General features: G+C 42.2%; 2 protein-coding genes across 5 annotated transcripts in view; one reads left to right on the forward strand and one right to left on the reverse strand.

Moving 5' to 3' along the window:
* Positions 1-6,333: 6,333 nt before the first annotated feature.
* LOC139532140 (kynureninase-like) lies at positions 6,334-21,598 on the reverse strand. Of its 4 annotated transcripts, none has more exons than XM_071329351.1 (14): positions 21,565-21,598; positions 20,884-21,054; positions 16,027-16,147; positions 15,731-15,813; positions 15,065-15,126; positions 14,889-14,960; positions 14,484-14,558; positions 14,138-14,284; positions 10,178-10,276; positions 9,826-9,899; positions 9,686-9,738; positions 9,351-9,436; positions 8,807-9,037; positions 6,334-6,725 (listed from the first exon to the last, which is right to left on the reverse strand). In XM_071329351.1, the coding sequence occupies exons 1-14, from the start codon at positions 21,581-21,583 to the stop codon at positions 6,597-6,599; spliced, it is 1,422 nt and encodes a 473-aa protein (XP_071185452.1). In that variant the 5' UTR covers positions 21,584-21,598; the 3' UTR covers positions 6,334-6,596. The 4 variants fall into 4 exon arrangements, 3 of the variants coding, with proteins under 3 accessions (XP_071185452.1, XP_071185453.1, XP_071185454.1); XM_071329352.1 differs by lacking the exon at positions 21,565-21,598 and adding an exon at positions 21,291-21,551; XM_071329353.1 differs by lacking the exon at positions 21,565-21,598 and adding an exon at positions 21,196-21,219.
* A 5,128-nt stretch (positions 21,599-26,726) lies between these two features.
* Positions 26,727-27,188, forward strand: part of LOC139532141 (low-density lipoprotein receptor-related protein 1B-like) — a 208,340-nt gene continuing 207,878 nt past the window's right edge. Inside the window, exon 1 of the mRNA XM_071329354.1 lies at positions 26,727-26,989. Within this exon, the coding sequence (XP_071185455.1) occupies positions 26,905-26,989 (85 nt within the window). The 5' untranslated portion in view covers positions 26,727-26,904. The remainder of the gene's footprint in view (positions 26,990-27,188) is intronic.

Raw genomic sequence — 27,188 nt, forward strand, 5'->3', positions numbered from 1 at the left:
TAGAAACAGAGTCTTTATTCCAGTCTTAAACAAAAAAACGATACTCCTGGATATTATCTTAGGTAAATCCAAAACAGGAAAACTGAAATCCTCTCGTCAGTAGAGAGGAACGACTGGAGACGCGACCACAGACTGCAGGTCGCTTCGGGAAGGCACAGGCCGTAGCTGACATAGACACCTGCTCACACGCAGCATCTGAAGAAGGCAAAAACACGACAGGGCGGAACAAGGACACAGAACAGCAAACATCAAATAAGGATCCGACAAGGACAGAAGCGGAAAACAGAGGGAGAAATAGGGACTCTAATCAGAGGGCAAAATAGGGGACAGGTGTGAAAGAGTAAATGAGGTAGTTAGGAGAATGAGGAACAGCTGGGAGCAGGAACGGAACGATAGAGAGAGAGAGAGCGAGAGAGGGAGAGAGGGAGGGGGAGAGAGAGGGATAGAAAAAGGGAAAGAACCTAATAAGACCAGCAGAGGGAAACGAATAGAAGGGAAGCACAGGGACAAGACATGATAATCAATGACAAAACATGACAATGACAGTCATCCAATATGTTGTAATAGAAATAAGACCATACTCAAAAAATATAAATAAATGCCACCGACCGCCATTGACTAGCAAAAGTTCTAGAAGCCTCGGTAAATACTCAACTTAGATACTTTTTAACTACAAAATGTATTCTAAATGTACACCAGTCAGGTTTCAGACCAGATAAAAAGAAACATTTTGTGGCCCTTTTTCATTGACATGTCTTAAGCCTTCGACACTGTGGCTCATTCATTACTTATTCAGAGGCTGGTTTGAAATGTATTTAAAGGACAGAAAACAGTGTGTTTTTACTAACGGTGTTAAATCCGGGTTTCTTGACATAATAAAGGGTGTCCCACAGGGATCGATTCTTGGTCCGGTTATTTTCACTATTTAAATTAACAATATTGGTTTACCTGTAAAAAAAATAATACTTTCACCTGTATGCAGATGACACTGTGGTGAATGCTATTGCCCCACAGCTGACCAGGCTCTTTCAGAACTTTAATCTGTCTTTATTGCCTTGCAGAAAGCCTTTGTTGAACTGAAATTGGTACATAATGCAAGTAAAACCAAGTATATGTTATTTTGACGAAAAGCTATATTAACGAAAAGCTATATTTCAAAAAGCATGTTGATGAGTTAGTAAAAAAATTAAGAATTAAAATAGGCTTCTTCTAAGGAAACTCCTTCCTCCTTAATCATCCACCCCTCCCTCGACGACATCCACTTTTCATTCACTCAGCCTATTGAGCCACTGGACCCACTCAAACAGAACTAACCTACACCTTGATCTCTTTCTTCCCTCTCTCTCCAGATTAAATGCTGCAACTAGTGAAGTCAGGCATCCCACCAACCTACCCGCTCGACCCCATCCCCTCCTCCCTGGTAGGGAGACCATCTCTGGAGACCTTCTCCCATTCCTCACTTCCCTCATCAACTCATCCCTGACCACTGGCTGCGTCCCCTCTGACTTCAAAATGTCCCGAGTCGCTCCCCTCCTCAAGAAACCAACATAGTCAATGAACTAATCACTGATCATTATCTTTATGTGATTGGCCTGATTGAAACACGGCTCAAGCCTGATGAATTTACTGTGTTAACCTCTTACATGAGGCCTCTCATTTATTTACACGCATCCCGCAAAGGCGTAGGTGTTGCTAACATTTATGACAGCAAATTTCAATTGACAAAAAAAATGACTGCGTTTTCCTCTTTTAAGCTTCTAGTCATGAAATCTATGCAGCCTACTCAATCACTTTTTATAGATACTGTTTACAGGCCTCCTGGGCCGTATACAGCATTCCTCACTGAAATCCCTGAATTCCATTCGGATCTTGTAGACATGTCAGATAATATTCACAATTTTGGTGATTTTAATATTCACATGGAAAAGTCAACAGACCTACTCCAAAAGGCTTTCGGAGCCATCATCGACTCAAAGGGTTTTGTCCAGCATGTCTCCGGACATACTCATTGCCACAGAAATACCCTGTATCTAGTTTTGTCGCGTGGAATAAATATTGTGGATCTAAATGTTTTTCCTCATAATCCTGGACTATCGGACTACCATTTTATTACGTTTGCAATCTCATCAAATAATCTGCTCAGACCCCAACAAAGAATCATCAAGAGACGTGCTATAAATTCTCGGACAACCCAAAGATTTCTAGATGCCCTTCCAGACTCCCTCCACCTACCCAAGGACGTTGGAGTACAAAAACCGATTAACCACCTAACTAAGGATCTAAATGTAACCTTGCGTAATACCCTAGATGCAGTCACACCCCTAAAAACAAACATTTGTCACAAGTTTGCTCGCGGGAAAATACCCGAGCCCTGAAGCAAGCTTCCAGAAAATTGGAACGGAAATGGCGCTCCACCAAACTGGAAGTCTTCCGTCTAGCTTGGAAAGACAGTACTGTGCAATATCGAATAACCCTCACTGCTGCTCGATCATCCTATTTTTCCAACCTAATTGAGGAGAATAAGAACATTCCAACATTTAGTTTTGATACTGTCACAAAGCTAACTAAATAGCAGCATTCAACAAGAGAGGATAGCTTTCACTTCAGCAGTGATACATTTATGAACTTCTTCGATGAAAAGATCATGATCATTAGAAAGCAAACTATGGACTCCTCTTTGAATCTGCATATTTCTCCAAAGCTCAGTTATCCTGAGTCTGCACAGAACTGCCAAGACCTAGGATCAATGGAGACACTCAAGTTTTTTAAACTTGTATCTCGACACATTCATGAAAATAGTCATGGTCCCTAAACCGTCATGCTGCATACTGGACCCTATTCCAACTAAACTACTGAAAGAGATACTTCCTGTGGTTGGCTTTCCTATGTTGAACAGAACATAATAAATGGCTCCCTATTCACCGGATGTGTACCAAACTCACTAAAAGTGGCAGTACCAAAGCCTCTCTTGAAAAAGCCAAACCTTGACCCGGAAATGTCAAAACTATCGGCCTATATCAAATCTCCCATTCCTCTCAAATGTTTTTGAAAAAGCTGTTGCACAGCAACTCACTGCCTTCCTGAAGACAAATAATGTATATGAAATGCTTCAGTCTGGTTTTAGACCCCATCATAGCACTGAGACTGCACTCGTGAAGGTGGTAATTTACATTTTAATGGTGTCAGATCAAGGCTATGCATCTGTCCTCGTGTTGCTAGACCTTAGTGCTGCTTTTGACACCATCGATCACCACATTCTTTTGGACAGATAAGAAACCCTAATTGGTCTACAGCAGGGGTGGGCAATTCCAGTCCTCGAGGGCCTGATTGGTGTCACAGTTTTGCCCCAGCTGACTCCAATGATCACCTAATCATGATCTTCAGTTTAGAATACAATTTGATTAATCAGCTGTGTTTGCTAGGGATGGAGAAAAAGTGTGACACCAATCACGAGGACTGGAGTTGCCCACCCCTGGTCTACACGGACAAGTTCTTGCCTGGTTTAGATCTTATCTGTTGGAAATATATCAGTTCGTCTCTGTGGATGGTTTGTCCTCTGACAAATCAATTGTAAGTTTTGGCGTTCCTCAAGGTTCCATTTTAGGACCACTATTGTTTTCACTCTATATTCTACCTCTTGGTGATGTCATTCGAAAACACAATGTACACTTTCACTGCTATGTGGATGAAACACAGCTGTACAGTTCGATAAAACATGGTGAAGGCCCAAAATTGCCTACCTTGGAAGCATATGTTTCAGACATAAGGAGGTGGATGGCGTAAATTGTTTTACTTTTAAACTCAGACAAAACAGAGCTGCTGGTTCTAGGTCCCAAGAAACAAAGATACCTACTGTTGGATCTGACAATCTTGATGGTTGTACAGTAGTCTCAAATAAAACTGTGAAGGACCTCTGCGTTACTTTGTACCCTGATCTCTCTTTTGACGAACATATCAAGAATATTTCAAGGACAGCTTTTTTCCATCTTCGTAACATTGCAAAAAATCTGAAACTTTTTGTCCAAAAATTATGCAGAAAGGCTAATCCATGCTTTTGTCACTTCTAGATTAGACTACTGCAATGCTGTACTCTCCGGCTACCCGGATAAAGCAGTAAATAAACTTCAGTTAGTGCTAAACAGGGCTGCTAGAATCCTGACTAGAACCAATCATATTACTTCAGTACTAGCCTCTCCACATCAGCTTCCTGTTAAGGCAAGTGCTGATTTCAAGGTTTTACTTCTAACCTACAAAGCATTACATGAGCTTGCTCCTACCTATCTCTCTGTTTTGGTACTGCTGTACATACCTACACTTGACACTACGGTCACAAGACGCAGGCCTCCTCTAAGCAAACAGCTGGAGGCAGGGCTTTCTCCTATAGAGCTCTATTCTTATGGAATGGTCTGCCTATCCATGTGAGAGACTTGGTATCGACCTTCAAGTCATTACTGAGGACTCATCTCTCATTCCCTCTCTCCCTCCCCTCCCGGAGAAACTGAGCCCTAGTATCATGCCTCAGGACTACCTGGCCCGATAACTCCTGGCTGTCCTCAGTCCACCTGGTCATGCTGCTGCTCCAGTTTCAACTGTTCTGCCTGAGGTTAGGGAACCCTGACCTGGTCACCGGACGTTACCTTGTCCCGGACTTGCTGTTTTCGACTCTCTCTCTCTACTGCACCTGCTTTCTCGACCTCTGAATATTTGTCTATGAAATGCCAACTAACATTTACTCCTGAGATACAGACCTGTTGCATCCTCTACAACCAGTGATTATTATTTGACCCTGCTGGTCATCTATGAACATTTGAACAACTTGAAGAACAATCTGGCCTTATATGGCCATGTACTTATAATCTCCACCCAGCACAGCCAGAAGAGGACTGGCCGCAGCTCAGCGCCTGGTTGCTCTCTGGTTTTCTTCCTAGGTTCCTACCTTTCAAGGGAGTTTTTCCTAGCCACCGTGCTTCAGTATAGCACTGTGAGACATTTGCTGATGTAAAAAGGGTTTTATAAATACATTTGATTAATTGATTGATTTGACCCCTCTGACTGGTATCACTTATTTTCTTTCCAAAACACTTGAATGTGCTGTCTCTTACCAACTCTCTTGCTATCTCCCTCAGAACAATCTTCTTGACCCTATCCAGTCTGACTTCAAGACGGGTCACTCAACCAAGACTGCTCTTCTCTGTGTCACGGAGGCTCTCCACACTGCCAAAGCTGACTTTCTCTCTGTTCTCATTCTCCTAGATCTATCCACTGCCTTCGACACCATGAGCCATCAGATCTTCCTCTCCACCCTCTCAGGGCTGGGCATCTCAGGCTACGCACACTCTTGGAGGCTGCTCCTATCAGGTGACGTGGAGAGGATCTGTGTCTGCACCACGTACTCTCACTACTGGTGTCCCCCAGGGCTCTCCTCTTCTTTCTATACACCAAGTCACTCGGCTCCATCATATCCTCACATGGTCTCTCATATCATTGCTATGTGGATGACACTCAACTACATTTCTCCTTCCCCCCTTCTGACACCCAGGTCACGTCAAGCATCTCTGCGTGCCTGGCAGATATCTCAGCTTGGATGTCGGCCCACCACCCCAAGCTCAACAAGAAAGAGCTGCTCTTCCTCCCGGGGAAGGCCTGCCCTCTCCATCATGGTTAACAACCCCAGTGTCCCCCTCCCAGAGTGCAAAGAACTTTGGCGTGGCCCTAGACAACACCCTGTCGTTCTCTGCAAACATCAAAGCAGTGGCTCACTCCTGCAGGTTCATGCTCTACAACATCCCTAGTGTACGACCCTACACACAGGTCCGAATCCAGGCTCACTGCTGGCTGGGCTCCCAGTTTGTGCCATCAAACCCCTGCAACTTACCCAGAACGCTGCAGCCCGCCTGATTTTCAACCTCCCCAAGGTCTACAATGTCACCCCACTCCTCTGCACACTCCACTGGCTTCCAGTCAAAGCTCGCATCCACTACAAGACCATGGTAATTGCCTACGGAGCAGCAAGAGGAACTGTCCCTATCTACCTACAGGCTCTGCTCATACCCTTCACCCAGACCAGAGTATTCTGTTCTGCCACGTCTGGTCTATTGGCCCTCCCACCATCACGGAACAGCAGCTCTGGCTCAGCCCAGTCCAAGCTTTTCTCTGTCCTGGCATTTTAATTTGCATGTGAGTTGTAGTTTCATGTGTTTATTGTATTTTGATGTGTATTGTTGATCTATACAGAGCTCATCTGGAAAAGAGACCTTGGTCTCAGCATCGACTCCCTTTCAAAATAAAGGTTCAATAAAAAAAAAATTAATAAATGCAGAAGCTCATCTTGAATTGAGATTCACAGTAATTGACTATTTGCTTTTATTTGACATTGTATAGTAACAAACTTGTCCCACTAAATTTTGAGTAGGAATACAATTCCAACCAATTTTGTTTTACTGAATAGCCTAGGCAAAACATATTGCAATTCTTTGGGACAGTAGTTCAGAAGACATGTCAGTGACTCCAGCACATTGTCGATAAAAACCGGATGTTTTTATACCGCACTGACAAAAATATTAAAAAGGTGGAGTAACAATAAAAGACTGTTTCTATCATTGTTGTAGTTCTTTGCTGGCAGCCAAAGCTGATCCTAGAACAGTGATGAAGCGGTGTACGTCACTAAAGGAGTTGTACAGCGGTACCGGAGCGATGCGTAGGACGTTGGGTTCCCTCATGTCACACTGAGATCGCATGGAGAGAATAGATCAAAACAGCAATAGTCAATTACAAAACATAGATTCAAATCTATGTTTGTATAATCATGCATAAAACATTTATACTGACCAAAAATATAAACACAACAATTTCAAAGATTTTACTGAGTTACAGTTCATAGAAGGAAATCAGTCAATTGAAATAAATTTAATTATACCCTAATCTATGGATATCACATGACTGGGCAGGGGCCCAGCCATGGGTGGGCCTGGGAGGACATAGGCCCACACACTGGGGAGCCAGGCCCAGCCAATCAGAATTAATTCCCCCCCCCACAAATGGGCTTTATTACAGACAGATGATCCTGCAGGTAAAGAAGCTGCATATGGAGGTCCTGGGCTGGGGTGGTTACACGTGGTCTGCGGTTGTTTAATCAGCTTCTTGATATGCCACACCTGTCAGATGGATGGATTATCGTGGCAAAGGAGAAATGCTCACTAACAAGGATGTAAAAAAATGTGTGCACAACATTTGTGCGTATGGAACATTTCTGGGATCTTTTATTTCAGCTAGTGAAACACGGGACCAAGACTTTACATGTTGCATTTATATTTTTGTTCAGCATACATATTAAGAATGTGTGTTCCGTACCCAAATTACATGTAAACCCACGTCTGGACTAAAAAGCATGGTCAATGGATTAAAAAAAAAAAAAAGTGAATTTGTATTTTATTTTAGAGAGCACTTTTCAGTCCAGACTAGGCTTAATATGGGTCTGGGAAACTCGTCAATAATGTACTATGATTGTAAACTCAGCAAAAAAAGAAACGTCCCTTTTTCAGGACCCTGTCTTTCAAAGATAATTCGTAAAAATCCCAAAAACTTCACAGATCATTGTAAAGGGTTTAAACACTGTTTCCCATGCTTGTTCAATGAACCATAAACAATGAATGAACAGGCACTTGTGGAACAGTCGTTAATACACTGCAAGGAGGCATGAGGACTGCAGATGTGGCCAGGGCAAGAAATTGCAATGTCCTCGCAGTGGCAGACCATGTGTAACACCTGCACAGGATCGGTACATCCGAACATCACACCTGCGGGACAGGTACAGGATGGCAACAACAACTGCCCAAGTTACACCAGGAACACACAATCCCTCCATCAGTGCTCAGACTGTCCGTAATAGGCTGAGAGAGGCTGGACTGAGGGCTTGTAGGCCTGTTGTAAGGCAGGTCCTCACCAGACATCACCGGCAACAACATCGCTTATGGGCACAAACCCACCGTCGCTGGAACAGAACTGGCAAAAAGTGCTCGTCACTGACGAGTCACGGTTTTGTCTCACTAGGGGTGATGGTCGGATTCGCGTTTATTGTCGAAAGAATGAGCGTTACACCGAGGCCTGTACTCTGGAGTGGGATTGATTTGGAGTTGGAGGGTCCGTCATGGTCTGGGGCGGTGTGTCTCACAGCATCATCGGACTGAGCTTGTTGTCATTGTAGGCAATCTCAACACTGTGCGTTACAGGGAAGACATCCTCTTCCCTCATATGGTCCCCTTCCTGCAGGCTCATCCTGAAATGATCCTCCAGCATGACAATGCCACCATCTATACTGCTCGTTCTGTGCGTGATTTCCTGCAAGACAGGAATGTCAGTGATCTGCCATGGCCAGCGAAGAGCCCGGATCTCAATCCCATTGAGCACATCTGGGATCTGTTGGATCGGAGGGTGAGGGCTAGGGCCATTTCCCCCAGAAATGTCCGGGAACTTGCAGGTGCCGTGGAATAGTGGGGTAACATCTCACAGCAAGAACTGGAAAATCTGGTGCAGTCCATGAGGAGGAGATGTACTGCAGTACTTAATGCAGCTGGTGGCCACACCAGATACTGACTGTTACTTTTGACCCCCCCTTTGTTCAGGGACACATTATTCAATTTCTGTTCGTCACATGTCTGTGGAACTTGTTCAGTTTATGTCTCAGTTGTTGAATCTTGTTATGTTCATACAAATATTTAAACATGTTAAGTTTGCTGAAAATAAACGCAGTTGACAGTGAGAGGACGTTTCTTTTTTTGCTGAGTTTATTATATATGAAGCCACTCACAGCGACGCCCCTCTTCTCCAGCTCCTGGAATATGGCTGCGATGGGGACAGAAAAAGAGAGGGAGAGTTGGCAGCCTCGTTCCTCAGGGTGGGAGGGAGTGATGATATGGACGTAGGGCTTGTGAGGCTGGGACTCGTCCTTGTTGTAGTAGTGCTGGATCAGACACTCCAAATAACCTGTCAGAAGTCTGGACTTCTTCCTCAGAGCTGCCATACTGGTCATAGCAAAGACCTGGACGTATTGACAAAGATTGACAACTAATCAGTTATTGCCATGGCTGGGCTCAATTCCATTTCAATTCCAGTCATTTCAGAAAGTAAACCAAATTCCAATTCCAAATTCTCCTAATTGAAAAACACTGAAGAGAATTTGACATTCACTGTACTTCCTAGATTGACTGAAATTGACACCAACCCTGCTTATTATAACAGTTACAACCTTTTACAGGTCACTTTTAAACTCCATGATTAGCGAGATGAGTACAAACAAGTTCTAATATCTGCTGTATGAAATAGATATGAAAAACCAAAATGGTTCCAATCACCTCTAAACTGGCTTGCAGTGGACACACCAGCAGGATGGGTTGGTTTGATAGCCGAAAGCCACTTATACCAGGTAGTAGATCCATTTCTATGGTAAGAAAAAATGTTGGATGTTCGTGATGAACTCATTTGGGTTCTGGCTTGACTGAAATGGTGAAATGAACACAGTATAACCTATTTTCTGTAATACCCTAAAATGACCACAAGATGTCAGTGTAAATCAAGCTTCATGGATATCCCTGCTTAGAGACCGACAATGCCAACTTGAAGCAACATTCTGCAATGTGTCCCCAGTATCGGGACTAAAATGAGAACATGATCACAAATATGTTGATACCATTATCCATGCGGAACCTTGTTTTCAAGTTATGACCCCACCATCCCGTGAGCCTGAGAGAAAAAGTAACAAGTAGTTAAAACATATGTCAACACGCAATATGAACACAAATCTGAGCTGTACTGCACTGTCATACTCACGCAGGCTTGACTGTATGTGCATTCTTCTCATGGATAAAAGCTCCAGCCAGTCCACCAGCTCCAGAATTCACATACTACACATGAATACAAAATAACTCTTACCAACACATTGCATAGTTTATCTGCCTATTTTGTACAATATTGAAGACCAATGATAATCTACAATATTTGAAATGGGCATCGATGACAACTGCAAGAGAATCATTGTTGGAAATACTAAGCTCGGACAAGTACATTTCTACCCCACATATTGTTGTCTTCCTGTGTCAGCAGGTGTTGGACAGGAAACAGCGTGAAGCCACTGCCAGCAGTTCATTTGCCTTGATTTCGCCACACAAACCCCAATGCTGACCTTGTAGGAGCACCAGCAGGCAAAGTCCACTCCCCAGTCGTGCAGCTTCAGCTCTGCATTGCCCACTGCGTGTGCACAGTCGAAACCAACGTAGCAGCCCTGTGGGAAGAGCAAAAACGCACCGTCATGCCAGATGCTAAGGGCAGCAGGCCGAAGCTGTGCAGTCAGGACGCATCAGAGGCAGTTCATCAGCGTGCGCGTGTGTGTGTCTGTGTCTGTTTGTTTTGCCTGTGTGTGTGTGTGTTCGTTTGCGTGCGTGCGTGTCTTTTTAAGACAAGCTTAATAAATTATTCATGTATTCCTAGTGGGGGTATTATGCTGAGGATCATTAGGACTGACTAAGTCTGGTTGTTTTGATTGCCCTGCTAAATGTGACAGAGAGGGGAGGCGTGTGTGTGTGTGTGTGTGTGTGTGTGTGTGTGTGTGTGTGTGTGTGTGTGTGTGTGTGTGTGTGTGTGTGTGTGTGTGTGTGTGTGTGTGTGTGTGTGTGTGTGTGTGTGTGTGCATGCGTGCGTGCGTTTGGTTTGACATCTCCTGAGTGTCAACATTTAGTTCCTTGTCAACACACTGCTATTTATTTGACAAATGTCATTCTCCGCATGTAGTGAATTGGAATGGGCATCACACACTTGCATGAGGTGAACGCAGACAAATCCGGCGAACCAATCACGTCAAATTGTTACACATCCCTGACAACAGAGGACGCTGTTGGAGCAGCTGTTCTGTCTGACAAAATGCTTTTTTGTTTTAAATAACATGCTTCATTAACTCAAAAGCCAATGTTAACAATAACATTATACAATAGATAGAAGCATGATCAAATATGTTGACTATACACAATGGCTATTATCCATTATAAACAGGGGTTGAATTAGGAATACAGTGGAGCCCCTCTAACACTAATCCTAGGTTCATGTTCATATCCTGGTTCAACTCTAACCCTCAACCACAATTCAAACTTCATATCCACATCCCTGATGAACCCTAACCCTAGCCTTAACCACATCCACAACCCTAGCTTCATGTCCACATCCCAGTTTAATCCTAACTTCAACCACAACTCTAACCCTAACTTCAACCACAACTCTAACCCTAGCTTCATGTCCACATCCCAGTTCAAGCCTAACACTAACCCTAGCTTCATGTCCACATCCCAGTTCAAGCCTAACACTAACCCTAGCTTCATGTCCACATCCCAGTTCAAGCCTAACACTAACCCTAGCTTCATGTCCACATCCCAGTTCAAGCCTAACACTAACCCTAGCTTCATGTCCACATCCCAGTTCAAGCCTAACACTAACCCTAGCTTCATGTCCACATCCCAGGTCAACCACAACCCTAACCCCAACTTTGCATAAATCTAACCTCAACTATAGCCATATGTTCAATCCTAACCTTGGTTTATCCTATTTTTCTCTTCAAAACCTTCAAATTGCTGGAGCTTGGCTCCGTCTGTTTCTCCTTTTGACCCAAGGTGCAGGAGCCCGGTTCTAGACACCAAGTTATTTTAATTTGGCATTTATGATTATATAGATAACAGACAGAACAGGTAGAGGGCCGAACACACACGGATCCCCCACCAAATCAAACCCACCCCCATGCTCTAACAGAGCCCCACCACAAAACCAGACTTAAAGCAGACATGATATACAATGAGTAATATAATCAAATCGTTTTTTACAAATACAAAGATAAGACAATTTTTTTTTTTAAATGTAATAAAAAAATAGAGTGCAAATAATTATACAAATTCTAATTTGGGTTGGTTTATGGAGTTAGCTGGGTGAAATTAGCTGGGTTATCTACAAAGGATAGGAAAGGTTGCCAGATATTATAAAATGTAATTGCAGATCCCCTAACGGAGTAGAGTATTTTCTCTAGCTTGAGATGTTGCACAACTTCCTTTATCCAACGGTTAAAAGCAGGAGGAAACCGGTCCTTCCACTGAAAAAGATGTCTAGCTAGAAGAGAAGTAAATGCCAGCATGTTGCCCATCGAACTGTTTAGAGGGGCCTCCCTGTGGTGCCACTCCGAATAATGCAAAAAAGGCAGAAGGTTCTATAAGTCTAGAAAACGTCTAAAAAAATTGATATCCAGAAATCTTACAATTCCGGGCATATCCAAAACATTTAATAAAGTAGCAGGAGCCTGCTTACATCGATCACAAGTGGGATCTATTCCTGGTCTAATCTTGGATAATTGTGCCTTTGACCAATGCAGCCTATTAACTATTTTAAATTAAATTACAGCATGTATTCGACATATAGATTAAGCATGTATTCTCTGAAGCATACTCTGCCAAGTTTCGTCTGAAAGTTGTTCACCTAAATCCTCTTCCCATTGGTTCTAAAGAGAGTTCAGGGAATCCAGATTGTGCGAGTATAATAATGCATAGATCATGCTTGTGCCCCCTTTGATATAAGGGTTCACTATAAAAAATAGAATCTAGAAGGAGAGTAGGCGGGTGTGACTCCAGCCCAATTTAACCACTGATTATACACAAAGACTCATCCATTTCACTTCTTTGTCGCAATGTTGTGACAGTATCAGAGTTTGAACACCAGAGGGCAGTGTTACTCCCTTGACTGTCTAAATTGAACCTTTATAAAACTCCATCAAGATAAGGAGAGGGATCATATAATAGATTCAGCTGTGGGCTGATTTTTTTCTTGAGCGGCGGGTCAGAGGCCGGAACATTATTACAAATAATTTGTAGACTACTAATAGAGATAAAATTTGATTAAAACATTAAAGCAGACGGGCAGGTAGTGTTCTCCTGGCATCCACCCAACCCAGATTCGTCAGTCGGACTGCCAGATAGTCAAGCGTGATTCATTACTCCAGAGAACACGTTTTCACTGCTACAGAGTCCAATGGCAGCGAGCTTTGTACCACTCCAGCCGATGCTTGACATTGCGCATGGTGATCTTAGGCATGGGTGCGGCTGCTCGGCCATGGAAACCCATTTCATGAAGCTCCCGACAAACAGTTCTTGTGCTGACGTTGCTTCCAGAGGCAGTTTGGAACTCGGTAGTGAGTGTTGCAACTAAGGACAGACGATTTTTACGTGCTTCAGCACTCGGAGGTCGCGTTCTGTGAGCTTGTGTGACCAACCACTTCGCGGCTGAGCCGTTGTTGCTCCTAGTTGTTTCCACTTCACAATAAAAGCACTTACAGTTGAAGGGGCAGCTCTAGCAGGGCAGAAATTTTACGAACTAGGCCTCCCGAGTGGAGCAGCGGGTTAAGGCAGTGCATCACTACAGATCCGGGTTCGATAACGGGCTGTGTCGAGCCCGGGAGACCCGTGAGGCGGCGCACAATTGGCCCAGCTTCGCCCGGGTAAGGGGAGGGTTTGGCCGGCCGGGATGGCCTTGTCCCATTGCACTCTAGCGACTCTTGTGTCGGGCCGGGCGCATGCACGCTGACACGGTCGCCAGGTATATGGTGTTTCCTCCAACACATTGGTGTGGCTGGCTTCCGGGTTAAGCGAGCAGTGTGTCAAGAAGCAGTGCGGCTTGGCGGGGTTGTGTTTCGGAGGACGCACGGCTCTCGACCTTCGCCCTCTCCCGGGTCCATACGGGAGGTGCAGCAATGGGACAAGACTAACTACCAATTGGATCTCACAAATTTGGGGAGAAAAAGAGGTACAAAAAATATGACGGTGCCACGATGATAGTCATTGAGCACTTCAGTAAAGCCATTCTGCTGCCAATTTGTGTCTACGGAGATTGCATGGCTCAGTGCTCGATTTTATACACATCAGCAACAGGTGTGGCTGAACCTTGCTCTAAGGGGATTTGTAAAGGGTTTAGAAGTAGTTTATAGACAATTAAGAATTCATTCAAAAGTTGAAATAACATTTCCCAAAAAGACCCACCCCTTTAAAAAAAAAATAATATGTTAGGGTCTCACTGCAGGCGAGAAAAAGACAGATGAGTGGTTCTAAAGTAGGCCTTTTACCTTCTTCTGCCCTGCTTTGGTGATGGCGGCCATATCAAAGAGCTGTCCGGTGTAATACTGCACTCCACTGAACAGGACCACTGCAATGGAATCTCCCTCCTTTTCTATCGTGTTCAGAATGTCCTCAGTTCTCAGCACCTCCTCGCCCTGACAGGTAAAAAAACACAGCAGTTGATCAGGGTATATAAAATGTCACTTTTAATAACTGTTAATAAACACTTTCTCAACACTCAATTTGACTCTTTATTCTCAATGTCCTTGGGTACCTTGAAAGGTGCAAATAAAAGTTCTTATTTAAGTCCTATTCCCCAAAGGTGATTTTAGAAAAAAATTAAGACTAGTTTACCGGTCTGGGCTTCATGAGCAGCATGCTCTGCTTAGAGTCATATCCTCTCAACTGGATCTGAGATTCTACAGCATACTGAAGAAATTACACATGATGAACATGGTAAAACAAAAGTGGGTCAATTTACCCCACTCTCCTCCACCAACACAGAGACAACAGATAACATCTAATGGGAATAACAACAGGTGACTATTCTATTACGACAGGGTAAATGATGAAGAGTAGTCTCTGCACACTTTCAAGTAGATTACAACTGTCAAACGGGTTCTTTTTCGGGCAAAAACATGAATTATGTTTGAAATGCGGTTGAAGAATGCAAATGACTTTGAACACAAAATGACCTGCAGTCATTACACCAACATCCTGTAGGTTTAAAACAAGTGCTGTGTCATTGGAATTACTCACATGGTCTGAGGGGAAAGCCTTGTCCTCAAGAAGGATTTTGTGACGTTTTGCTGTAGGTTTGTAAAAAGACAGCTGTAAAGCAAATATATAACATGTTGTTAATGTAAAGTCTCGGTATATAATGTATAGTGTATGTTTACGTTGGCAATTTGTATAAAAGTCTGACGTTATCTTACCAACAGAATATGCAGATTAACTGTTAACCCGTTCATCAAGGCAACCTCCTCAGCTTTAGCCCCTGTTCGCGCATATGCAAACACACAGGTGATTTAATTCCCATTCCTCTGATATAACTTTAGAACACATGTTTACCTAATAGCATTTAAGCTATCACAACCTACATTTTCCAAAGTACATTTTCCACACAAAAAGGCATCTGAGTTGCATGCATAACGGCCTTCAGCTGTTTGGTTTGGTTGTACTTTGCACTCTGCAAAAGATAGCACAATGCCAAGGTGCAATTACCTTTTAAAACCAATCACAGATAGGAGGTCTCTCTGTCACTCATTTTCAACAGCCCGGACAGAACGATAATAACCTATCAGAATTACCTGACAATTTAACCACGGATGTTATGAGAGCTGGAAATTACAGGCTTTTAACAGTGCTGTGTGAAAAAGGGAACAATGACCATATAGAGAACCGTGATGACTGTATATTGAAACCCTTTGTTCGCATATCGGTGTAAAACGCCTGTAAAGGTGCCAACATGCATCGTTAAATAGCCCCATCTCAGCCGTAGCTCATGATATCTATTATGATCATACAACTAACATAGAAAGTTAAATGGTAATGCATTGTATTTGATAATGCATTGAACATGTGTTATTGTATGAACTTACCAACCACATTAGCCATGAGTTCCTCTATATTGTTCTCCGCCCAGGCCCAAGGTCGAGAGCCTTGCACATGGCCATGAACCCCCCTGTAAAACAGAACACATTAAAACAATGCTCACAGCTACAAGGATAGGATACACATTTCACAGATAGGACAATAGCTTTAAAAAGAGAAAGGTTCAGGGGGGACATGTCATCATCAAATGACCATTACTGTACTTGAAATAGTTGACTAAAAACTTCAGCTGATTCAGTGTCATAAAGAGGACATTGGGGGAAACGTTGATGGAAAAACTTACGTTTTAGCCCATTTATCCAACTCCTCGTCAATGTACTTCTTGGCCATTTTGGGCTGGAGGCCAAGTGAGTTCCCCACAAAGTAAATGCATTCCTTGGTGCCATCCACAAGCGTAAGGTCAGCTAAGGTAACATTAACAGTGCATTAGCACAATCGATCCACACATTTATTCGAAGAGGTTTCCCTGCATTGTTCAAATCACGGCATGCTTCTTGACCTCAGAAAGATGCTTTTGTTTTACAGTTGAAGAATATGTCATTAAAATGATTCAACTTTCAAACACTTAGTTAGCTAAATGAAAGTGCTTAGTCATCTCCTTTTTTCAGTTCAACCCATATGTTGTGAGTATCTCGCTTCCAGCTATAATACATATCCCAGCAGCAAATATTTTTTGACCACATTATACCTGACCAGGGAGGCCGTTTCCTCACTGTATGTAGGATCTTGTAGACCTACATGTACAGTTGAAGTCGGAAGTTTACATACACTTAGGTTGGAGTCATTAAAACTTGTTTTTTTAACCACTCCACAAATGTCTTGTTAACAAACTATAGTTTTGGCAAGTCGGTTAGGACATCTACTTTGTGCATGACACAAGTAATTTTTCCAACAATTGTTTACAGACAGATTATTTCACTTATAATTCAATGTATCACAATTCCAGTGGGTCAGAAGTTTACATACACTAAGTATTGACTGTTCATCCTTGAGAGCAATTTCCAAACGCTTGAAGATACCACGTTCGTCTGTACAAACAATAGTCAAAAGGCCGCTCAGCAAGGAAGAAGCCACTGCTCCAAAACCGGCATAAAAAAAGCCAAACTATGGTTTGCAACTGCACATGGGGAAAAATATCATACTTTTTGGAGAAATGCCCTCTGGTCTGATGAAACAAAAATAGAACTGTTTGGCCATAATGACCATCGTTATGTTTGGAGGAAAAAGGGTTGCAAGCGAAAGAACACCATCTCAACCGTGAAGCACGGGGGTGGTAGCATCATGTTGTAGGGGTGCTTTGTTGCAGGAGGGTCTGGTGCACTTCACAAAATAGATGGCATCATGAGGAAAGAAAATGATGTGGATATATTGAAGCAACATCTCAAGACATCAGTCAGGAAGTTAAAGCTTGGTCGCAAATGGGTCTTCCAAATGGACAATGACCCCAAGCATACTTCCAAAGTTGTGGCAAAATGGCTAAAGTACAACAAAGTCAGGGTATTGGAGTGGTCATCACAAAGCCCTGACCTCAATCCTATAGAAAATTTGTGGGCAGAACTGAAAAAGTGTGTGCGAGCAAGGAGGCCTAAAACCTGACTCAGTTACACCAGCTCTGTCAGGAGGAATGGGCCAAAATTCACCCAACTTATTTTGGGAAGCTTGTGGAAGGCTACCCGAAACATTTGACCCAAGTTAAACAATTGAAAGGCAATGCTACCAAATACTAATTGAGTGTATTTAAACTTCTGACCCACTGGGAATGTGATGAAAGAAATAAAAGCTGAAATAAATCACTCTCTACTATTATTCTGACATTTCACATTCTTCAAATAAAGAAGTGACCCTAAATGACCCAAGTGTCAGGACCCGGTGCGAGAAACAGTCACTAATAATCGTCAGAACCCAGAAGATGAGGCAGACACAGCAGTACTAGCGATAGTGGTTTAATAAAGAACAAAATCTCCAGGCAAAGAAACTAAAACCACAATGTCCAAAAATCAAGCCAAAAGGCACAAAAAATGGAAATCCTCCAAAATACTAAAGAAACTCCACAAAGTGGTAAAAAACAGCAGGGAAAAACAAACCTCAAAAGACTACTCAAATAATACACAAAACTAAACCAGAGAACCTCTGGAAAATCCAACAAGAGAAAACACTGAATAAAACAAGGCTTGGGCTGGGGCTGGGTGCTAACTTACAAACACAGAGCAAGGAACTAAGGAACACACAGGGATTAAATACTAACAAGGGAATGACCTACAGGTGCAAACAATAATTGGAGCAAGAAAAACAAAAGGTACAAAAAAGGTGCAATGGGGACATCTAGTGACCAAAAACCCGAACAGTCTTGGCCAAAACCTGACAAATCCAACAAGAGAAAACACTGAATAAAACAAGGCTTGGGCTGGGGCTGGGTGCTAACTTACAAACACAGAGCAAGGAACTAAGGAACACACAGGGATTAAATACTAACAAGGGAATGACCTACAGGTGCAAACAATAATTGGAGCAAGAAAAACAAAAGGTACAAAAAAGGTGCAATGGGGACATCTAGTGACCAAAAACCCGAACAGTCTTGGCCAAAACCTGACACCAAGACAGGGAATTTTTACTAGGATTAAATGTCAGGAATTGTGAAAAACTGAGTTTAAATGTATTGTATGTAAACTTCCGACTTCAACTGTATACAGTAGGCAGAGCAAAACCATTTTGGTGATTTCTGGTATACAGTATCAACAAAATAAATCAATCCCAGCATATTTTCGGAGTCATTCCGCAGTTTTTATCTGATAGCATTGGAACAATAGCATTGGAAATTCATGTTGAAAGTTCCATTTAAATTCCTAAAAACTTAAGTTGAAAACGATGCTGTCGCTGCTTCTTGATGACAAGTCATTAATAAATAGCCCAATGTCAAGACAGTTATCCAAATCAATAACCAATATGCAGAAACAGTGGGATATATTGAAAACCTATGCATATAATGTACTATCTACACATAATGCCGTGATAAAGTATTTGCCTCTTTTTGATTTTCTCTATTGTTGCATATTTTTGATACTGAATGTTATCAGATCTTCAACTAAAACCTAATAGAAGATGAACGTGAGTTTACGAATAAATTAAAATATACATATTTGATTAAATTAACAAAGTTATGCAACACCCAATTCCCTTGTGTGAAAACGTAATTGCTCCCTTACACTCAATAACTACTCGTACTGACAGGTTGAAAACATTTGCAGTTGATCAGGGTACATAAATGTCCATTTTAATAACTGTCAATAAAATATTTCTCAATACTCAATTTCACTCTGTAATTGTCCATGGGTATCATCTCATCCAAAAAGTTGACTCAAGTTTTCCAAAAAGCACCTGGATGATCATCAAGACTCTTGGAAGAATGTTCTATGGACAGATGAGTCAAAAGTATAACTTTTTGGACGACATGGGTCCCATTATGCCTGGTGAAAACCTAACACTGCATTCCACAGTAAGAACCCTATACCAACCTTATACCAACGGTCAAGCATGGTGGTGGTAGTGTGACGGTTTGGGGATGCTTTGCTGTCTCAGGACCTCACATGAAAAATATTAAAATGTTTGTAATAAAACAAAAAAATGATTTACAAGCAAAACCAGCCAAGATGACAATTTGTTCTTCACCTGTGGACTGTGCCTTAAATCGAAGAACCATGAATTCTGTTCTGTATCAGAGAATTCTACAGGAGAATGTCAGGCCATCCGTCTGTGAGCTGAAGCTGAAACGCAGCTGGGTCATGCAGCAAGATAATGATCCAAAACAAACAATCAAGTATGCATCAAAATGGCTTAAAAGCAACACATTTGAAGTTTTGGAACGGCCTAGTCAAAGTCCAGACCTAATCCCAATTGAGATGTTGTGGCAGGACTTGAAATGAGCAGTTCATGCTTGAAAACCCACAAATGTCGCTGAGTCAAAGCAGTTCTGCATGTTGAAACTACCACAACTCAAAAAACATCACTGCTTAGAGGACAACCTGCAGTACCATCAGCTACATTTTGGAATGTTGAATTTTGATACAGGAATAGAAACAGAAACACTGTTTTGGGGCTCCCGAGTGGCGCATCTCAGTGCAAGAGGCATCACTACAGTCCCTGGTTCGAATCCAGGCTGTATAACATCCGGCCATGATTGGGAGTCCCATAGGGCGGTGCGCAATTGGCCCAGCGTCGTCCAGGTTTGGCCCGGGGTAGGCCGTAATTGTAAATAAGAATTTGTTCTTAAACAACTTGCCTAAACCACACAGAACATGGGAATAATGTGTACATCACTGGTTAGAGGACAATTTGTAGAAACAGCTAGCTACATTTTGTTGCATGGAAAAGGAAACAAACAAACAAAAATACTTTTTCTGTTAGTTAACTTCAACGAATCACGACACACCATAGGATGTATCAACAGTGACAACGGTTCGCTGCTATTTACGTGATACTTTGACTGTCAAATCATTGTGTGGCCAGCGACGTTTACAGAGACCGCCCCGAATTATCCGTGCAATTTGAGAAAATGATAGCTGCTTTTATAATCATGCAACGCCCAGCGCGTGTGACTAAATCAACCGTACAAAACTAAAGATATTGATATGTTATAAGCAATTGATTTTGTGTCATGTTGACTATAAAACTGTTATACGAACATCACCAATCTGAGGTAAAAAAGCATGTGGAATTCCATCCAATTCGACGTGGTCAAAAAGTCAGCTTGTGTAAAGTAGTGTAATATACATTAATTATATTTGGCAAAATAGTTAAATGTCTTAATTTCGGATGTAAATCCAAGCAAACTCACAGATGCTTTCAATAATCGCGTACAGTATATTTCTCACTAGTTTAAACATAAAAAAAAAAAAAAAGAATTAACGCTCTAATTCACAATTTAACCGGGTGCTCTAGAAAGAGCTCCCCGTAGTGACTATACAGCAGCCCATTCTTTCGACTAATTTGGGGCAAGCAAGGCTCATTGTAGCCAGAAAAACTCTGGCCACAAGTTAGTAAAGGTTTTTCTACACATAAGATAATAATTTCATCACAGACTGCTATGGGGAGACGGAGAAGCAACTAGCCAGTGCATAAAAAGCCTGCTTGCCATTTTACTTACAAGGAGGGAGTTCTGCAACTTTGGGTAATAGAAACTGTTCACGTAGATGCTTCAGTTCGTCGTGATTGTCCAGATATGTGGCTACTTCATTCGATGTCTGGCTGCATCCCAGCAGAGTAGAGACGCGCTCCAGAACCTTGCGCGGAGACATTGCGTCAAATGGGTCCATTACTGAAGTTGAAAAAAGGAAAATGATTTACAGTAATATGCAATTTACAAATAGTTATCATACAAAGCTAGTCCTTCAGTATGTATACTATCTACACAGGCTATATACCCACCTCAAATGTTCTGACAGGTTGGCTAAATTACCTTTATGCACGAAACAACTGCCTGCATTCCAAAGTTCAATATATTCAATTATGACAATTCAAAGTGGAGAAACAATTAAATAATTAGGTAATTACCAGATAATACCAGTATTTCCAATTTCAGTTGAATATATCCCAGTCTCTTTCACCAGTTTGAGAGTTAATCGGGACACATTCACAAGTGCTCTTTCACCCCTCGGTAAATACCCGAAGTTAGCTAATCATTGACCTCAGAGATAAACTCACTGCCGAGGTTAACGTCATTAATTCCAGCCTAGGCTACTACATGTCATTTTCAAGCTTTATTATCGATACTGTAAACAACACCTGTATCCAAAATGGGCGAAGAAGAGGCACTATGTAGACCTACTTCCTTCATAGACTGCCATATGTTGTTTTTCATCACAGTTTATTATTTCCGTCCATTCCTTCGATTGGGCGGATGTACGTGATGAGCAGAGGTCATTGAGTCAGGAGGAACACCGTTGCATGTATCTAATTGGTTGACAGACCTCTAATCAGCATGTCGCGAGAAGTTCTCAAGCTTTTCTCTTGGACAGGGCACAGAATAACTCGCAGTAGAGGACACAGGGGTGGACTGCACATCTGGCATTTCTGGCAAAGGCCAGAAGGGCCGGTCCTTTTTTTGCCTAGTGGGAAAAATGCAAAATGATCATTATCTGGCTAATAATGGAGGCCTCGAGGAAGAAAAACATGGTTGTTGTGGGGTCTTCAAGGGGGGGGGGAAATGAGCCAGTGTGTTAGAAATCCCAGAGACAATTTCTATTCCCAGTCCACCACATGTGAGGACATCAAAAACTTTGAAATTGTAGTTTGAGGTGAAGCTCACATAGACAATATTTTTTACAGTAGCCAGGTGAGAAGACAGGTAGGTTTTGTGGGAAGGAAGGAGTACATTTTTGTGATGGATAAAGCAGTCATGTAGAGATGATTTCTGTCCCTGTGAAAGCTAGGAGGGAGCAAGTCAGGTATTAATAGGCTGTTCTTTTCTGAGTGGTTCTAGGAGGCTGTACTGCCTTCCCCTGATGCTGCTGGAGAAATGTAAATGTCTTTATGCTCCTCAGTCTTCCCACCTGCATACAGATAGAGAATGAAGTCAATAGCGTGATCCACCTTTCTTACAAGTTTACAATAGACAACACGATGCGTATTATGTCTACTTATTAGTGTACTATGGTATTCCATGGCAAGCTGATGGAAGTCTCCTGATGGTGCCTATTTAACCTGTCAGTCTATAGGAGTTGAGTGTTACCGATTTCTCATCTTCATTCATAGTGGACATTTCCTCTGCCAGTCCTAATAGTTAACGAATAGAAGGAATCAGCACTGAGCCTACAGGAAGCTCCATGATCAATTTAGAGAGAGGAGATTCAGCGCCATGAAGAGCAAGACAAAGTTACTCAATTGAACAATATCTCAACTCCAATCCTCCTTCACCACGTTCCCCTAGCCCTTATCCAACTTTAAGTTTACCACTGACATGCAGTACCACAGGAGAAAACTTGTATCATACAGTAGCTATGTTGAAAGAGCTGATTTTCAAATTCATGGGCAGGAAACATATAGATGTAACCCAGACTTAATCTATAGTGATTTAGCTATTCAAAAGCAAAATACTAATAAAAACATTTAAACAAAAAACGAATACAAAATATGAAATATTTTCAAAATGTATAGGAGCTCTTTGCCTATGCGATCTCACAGTGCCATGTCAAAATGTGTAGAACAGCATGAGATTAGCTATGAAACTGCAAAGGTTTCTCTCTGCCCATGGCCTTGCGCTACTTCACTGCATGCATCCCAATGGTAGACTGCCTCGAACAAATCATCCCCTTCAATGCTGCAGACATCAGGAGGTGATCCTTAGCTTAACAGTGTCATAGCAAATAACCAGTCTTCCATTAAGGCACCAGTCATAAAGGGTAGTCAAATACAAACCCTTCAAAACGTCATAATAAGCCATTGCATATTTGTTTCACTTCTACATGCTATAAATGGCTAATTTTGGATGTTTGGTTGCTTTAGGAGGGATATCTGTCTGACAATTACATCAAAATGTCTCATGTAGGAAGTAGTCCATTCTGAAGAAGGAGAGGCTGAGGAAGAGGTTGGTTCAAACCCACCTTATCCCCTGTAAATAGTGCTCTACTTTTGACAAGAGCCATATGGGCCCTGGTCAAAAGTAGTGCACTACATAGGGAATAGTTGTTTGTTGTAGTACTGTATACAATGGAGCTGTCCCAGAGGTAACCTTGCTTCTTTTGTTTTTTTTCACCACGAACAGAACTCCTCTTCTTCAAACAAGCCCAAGCATCTCACATTGTAACAATATCTGAAAGCAGCATACACGTGTAGAGATCCTTTATCTATACCGCTTCACAATACAATTGAAAGTAAATGGTGTACTTTTTTAGAGTGTATCCACTATCCTCTATCTCCCCCACTCCATTGCAGTCTACTCACACAGATCACTTTATTTTGTTTCAATGTCAGCTATGTATTGAAGGTCTTGGATAGCTTCTACTGTATGTTGGGATCTGACAAGTGCTGACCTCCATGGTTTTAATGGACTCTTCTGTGGCTCATTTGTAAGAAGAGAGGAGCTCTCTGCTGCCTCTGCTTTGTGCTGGGACAGGTCTCCAGGGCCCTCTTCTTCAGAAACATGGAGGATAACGCAACTTTATGGGCTACATGGCCTCCTTACTGAGCACTATTGACTGGTTGTCAGCTAGCCTTCTAGACAGTGATGCTGGAATTGGTCTCTCTTATTGGATTTTGTCCTATCTTTTTCATCTTCTCTCTCTCTGTCTCTTTCTCTATCTATCTATCTATCTCTCTCTCTCTCTCTCTCTCTCTCTCTCTCTCTCTCTCTCTCTCTCTCTCTCTCTCTCTCTCTCTCTCTCTCTCTCTCTCTCTCTCTCTCTCTCTCTCTCTCTCTCTCTCTCTCTCTCTCTCAATTCAATTCAAGGGCTTTATTGGCATGGGAAACATATGTTAACATTGCCAAAGCAAGTGAAATAGATAATAAACAAAAGTGAAATAAACAATCAAATGAACAGTAAACATTACACTCACAGAAGTTACAAAAGAATAAAGCCATTTCAAATGTCATATTATGTTTATTTACAGTGTAGCGATGTGCAAAAAGTTAAAGTACAAAAGGGAAAATAAATAAACATAAATATGGGTTGTATTTACAATGGTGTTTATTCTAGTGAACTACTGGGTGAAATCGCTCTCTCTCTCTCTCTCGCTCTCTCTCTCGCTCTCTCTCTCTGTGTGTACATGAAATGAAAGCCCTGTAGGGGGCAGCGAAGTACCGCACACTATTCATTTGGAGGAACATGATAATAGGGAACCTAAAATATCACATAAGCCAAGCCAGGACAAGGGAGTGGAATTCCATCTACGGGTGAGGATAAGCTGCAGGTCTAGAGAAGCTGGGTACATTAGCCTTCCACAAGAGATTCTAGATGTGTATGTTGGATGCCATTTCTAATTTCCGTGCTTCATCTCTATGATTGCCCAGGAGGGGGTGGAGAAGGCCCTTGCGCTCTGGACCTGTCTGTCTTCTGACTGAGGCTGTACTGTAAGCTTCACTGGTGTGGCTCGGGCTCCACCAGTGTAGCATAAGACAGTTAGCAAGGCAGGCAGCAGCTGCTTCTGTTCATCCACTACGCCGGGGGACTGGAACACTCAGCTAGCTAACTCCCTCCTAGGACACTGACCTCCTTTGTGGTGCTCGATTGAAATTCAGGAGCCTGCCCCCGTACCAGTACCCCAGGTCCAGCACAAGTCTGTAAACAATCAGGGGCATATGGGTGAGGAATGATAATCTCTGAAAACTGATAGATGGGATGAGACGGGATGTGATGAGATGGGCTGTGATCCCACTCTGAGGGTGTCTCAGAGGGAGTGGGATATGCAAAAAACACATTTCCATTTCCTGACACTCGTACAGGTTGTCCACTTGTACATGCAGTGAAACAGGACAAATATAAGCACCCCCTATTTGACCTTGACCTTTGACACACACACACATACACACTGCATTGACATACAGTGAATAGTTTTGCAATTACACTACATTATTACCTCCACATCAGTTGGGGTATTTTATCTGTGTCTTTAGGCTGCCCCTGGCCTGCATATTCCATATTTGAAAAAGGGCATGGAGAGTGGGGCTGCCACAGGCTAATAGAGAGAATGGAGGGACCATCCTGCTGCATCTCCTCAGGGGAAACCAAACCAGAGAGATCAGACAGTGGCTGAATCATTACAGTTTAAGATCTGGCAGGCACAGTGGTGGGACTTGACTGAGAGGAGAGGAAAGGAGAGGAGACTAATGATTTTAACAGACTAAAAAGGGGTTCATATACACAATGGGCCCTGCAGATAAGAAACCCTTAGTCACTCAGATTGCTGGACTAAATCAGGATTTCCCAAAAACCTGGTCCTAGGTCATCATCATCGTCCCCAGTGCACATTTTCTGGGGGGAGGGGCAAAGCCGAGTTTAGGCAGTGGTGAAAAAAGTACTCAAAAGTCATACGTGAGTAAAAGTAAAGATACTTTAATAGAAAATGACTAAAGCAAAAGTGAAAGACCTAGCAAAATACAACTTGAGTAAAAGTCTAACAATATTTGGTTTTAAATATACTTAAGTATCAAAAGTAAATGGAATTGCTAAAATGTACTTAAGCATCTAAAATAAAAGTAAAAATATGAGTAATTTCAAATCCCTTATATTACGCAAACCAGACATCACAATTTTCTTGTTTTTTTATTTATTTATGGATGGCCAGGGGTACACTACAACACTCTGACATTCATTTACAAACAAAGAATGTGTTTAGTGAGTCCGCCAGATCAGAGGCAGTAGGGATGACCAGGAATGTTTTCTTGATAAGTGTGTGAATTGGACAAATTTCCTGTCAAAATGTAACAAGTACTTATTGGGTGTCAGGGAAAATGCATGGAGTAAAAGTACATTATTTTAGGAATGTAGTAAAAGTAAAAGTTGTCGAAAATATAAATAGTAAAGTAAAGTACAGATACCCCCAAAAAAGACTTAAGTAGTACTTTAAATTATCTTTACTTAAGTACTTTACACCACTAAGTTTAGGAAACCCTGGACTAAATAATCCAATACTTCTTCTGGAAAACAGTATCCCTTTAAAAGTGCTGAGATTTGTGTACCTCAATATTACCGACAATTCTTAAAATACACTACTGTAGATGAAGGTGAAGAGAAACATGTATGTAATTCCCTACTGTCAATTAAATTATAGTCTGTCTCGCGCTCGCTCTCTCTCTCTCTCTCTCTCTCTCTCTCTCTCTCTCTCTCACACACACACACACACACACACACGAGAAATATCGTCACGTTTACAAATGAGAGGCCAGGCTATGTAATGTAGACCCTCAGTATTGAAAAGTGTTAGAAACATTATCTCCACGCGCCGGTAGCCCTAACTCCCTCCCGCCTTCCTCCCCTCCTACCTTTTCTATCTCTCGCATGCTTTCACAGTGTCCTCCACTCGATCACATACAGCTGGGAAGAGGTATAGGTAAAACGGAAAGGTTTACGTGACAAGCGAAGTGGCTATCTTCATTTGACATTTCTGAACGTTTATAACCGGACCAGGACGTGAGTGGATGAAGTGCTGCGGCCAGTTTTGATCCGCAACGATGTCCGACTTTATTTTAGCTTTTTTGACCATATCGGGATTATTTCAAATTGCTAAAATGCTGACAACTGCGGGGGCAGATCAAGGTAAAACAAGTTCATGTTGTGCTATTACTGTCGAAAAGCCATCTATTAGTATCTTATCATCATCATCATCATCACATCACAATCATAGATTTCCAAAATCATTTTATGACCTTGTCCTTGGCTTTTTTGTCATGTAGGCCTATGTGTTGTGTTCTTTAGCAAGCCGTGTAACAAATCTCTGAAATCTCTTCATTACGTG

Source organism: Salvelinus alpinus, chromosome 10 (assembly GCF_045679555.1).
Source record: "Salvelinus alpinus chromosome 10, SLU_Salpinus.1, whole genome shotgun sequence".
NCBI lineage: Eukaryota > Metazoa > Chordata > Actinopteri > Salmoniformes > Salmonidae > Salvelinus > Salvelinus alpinus.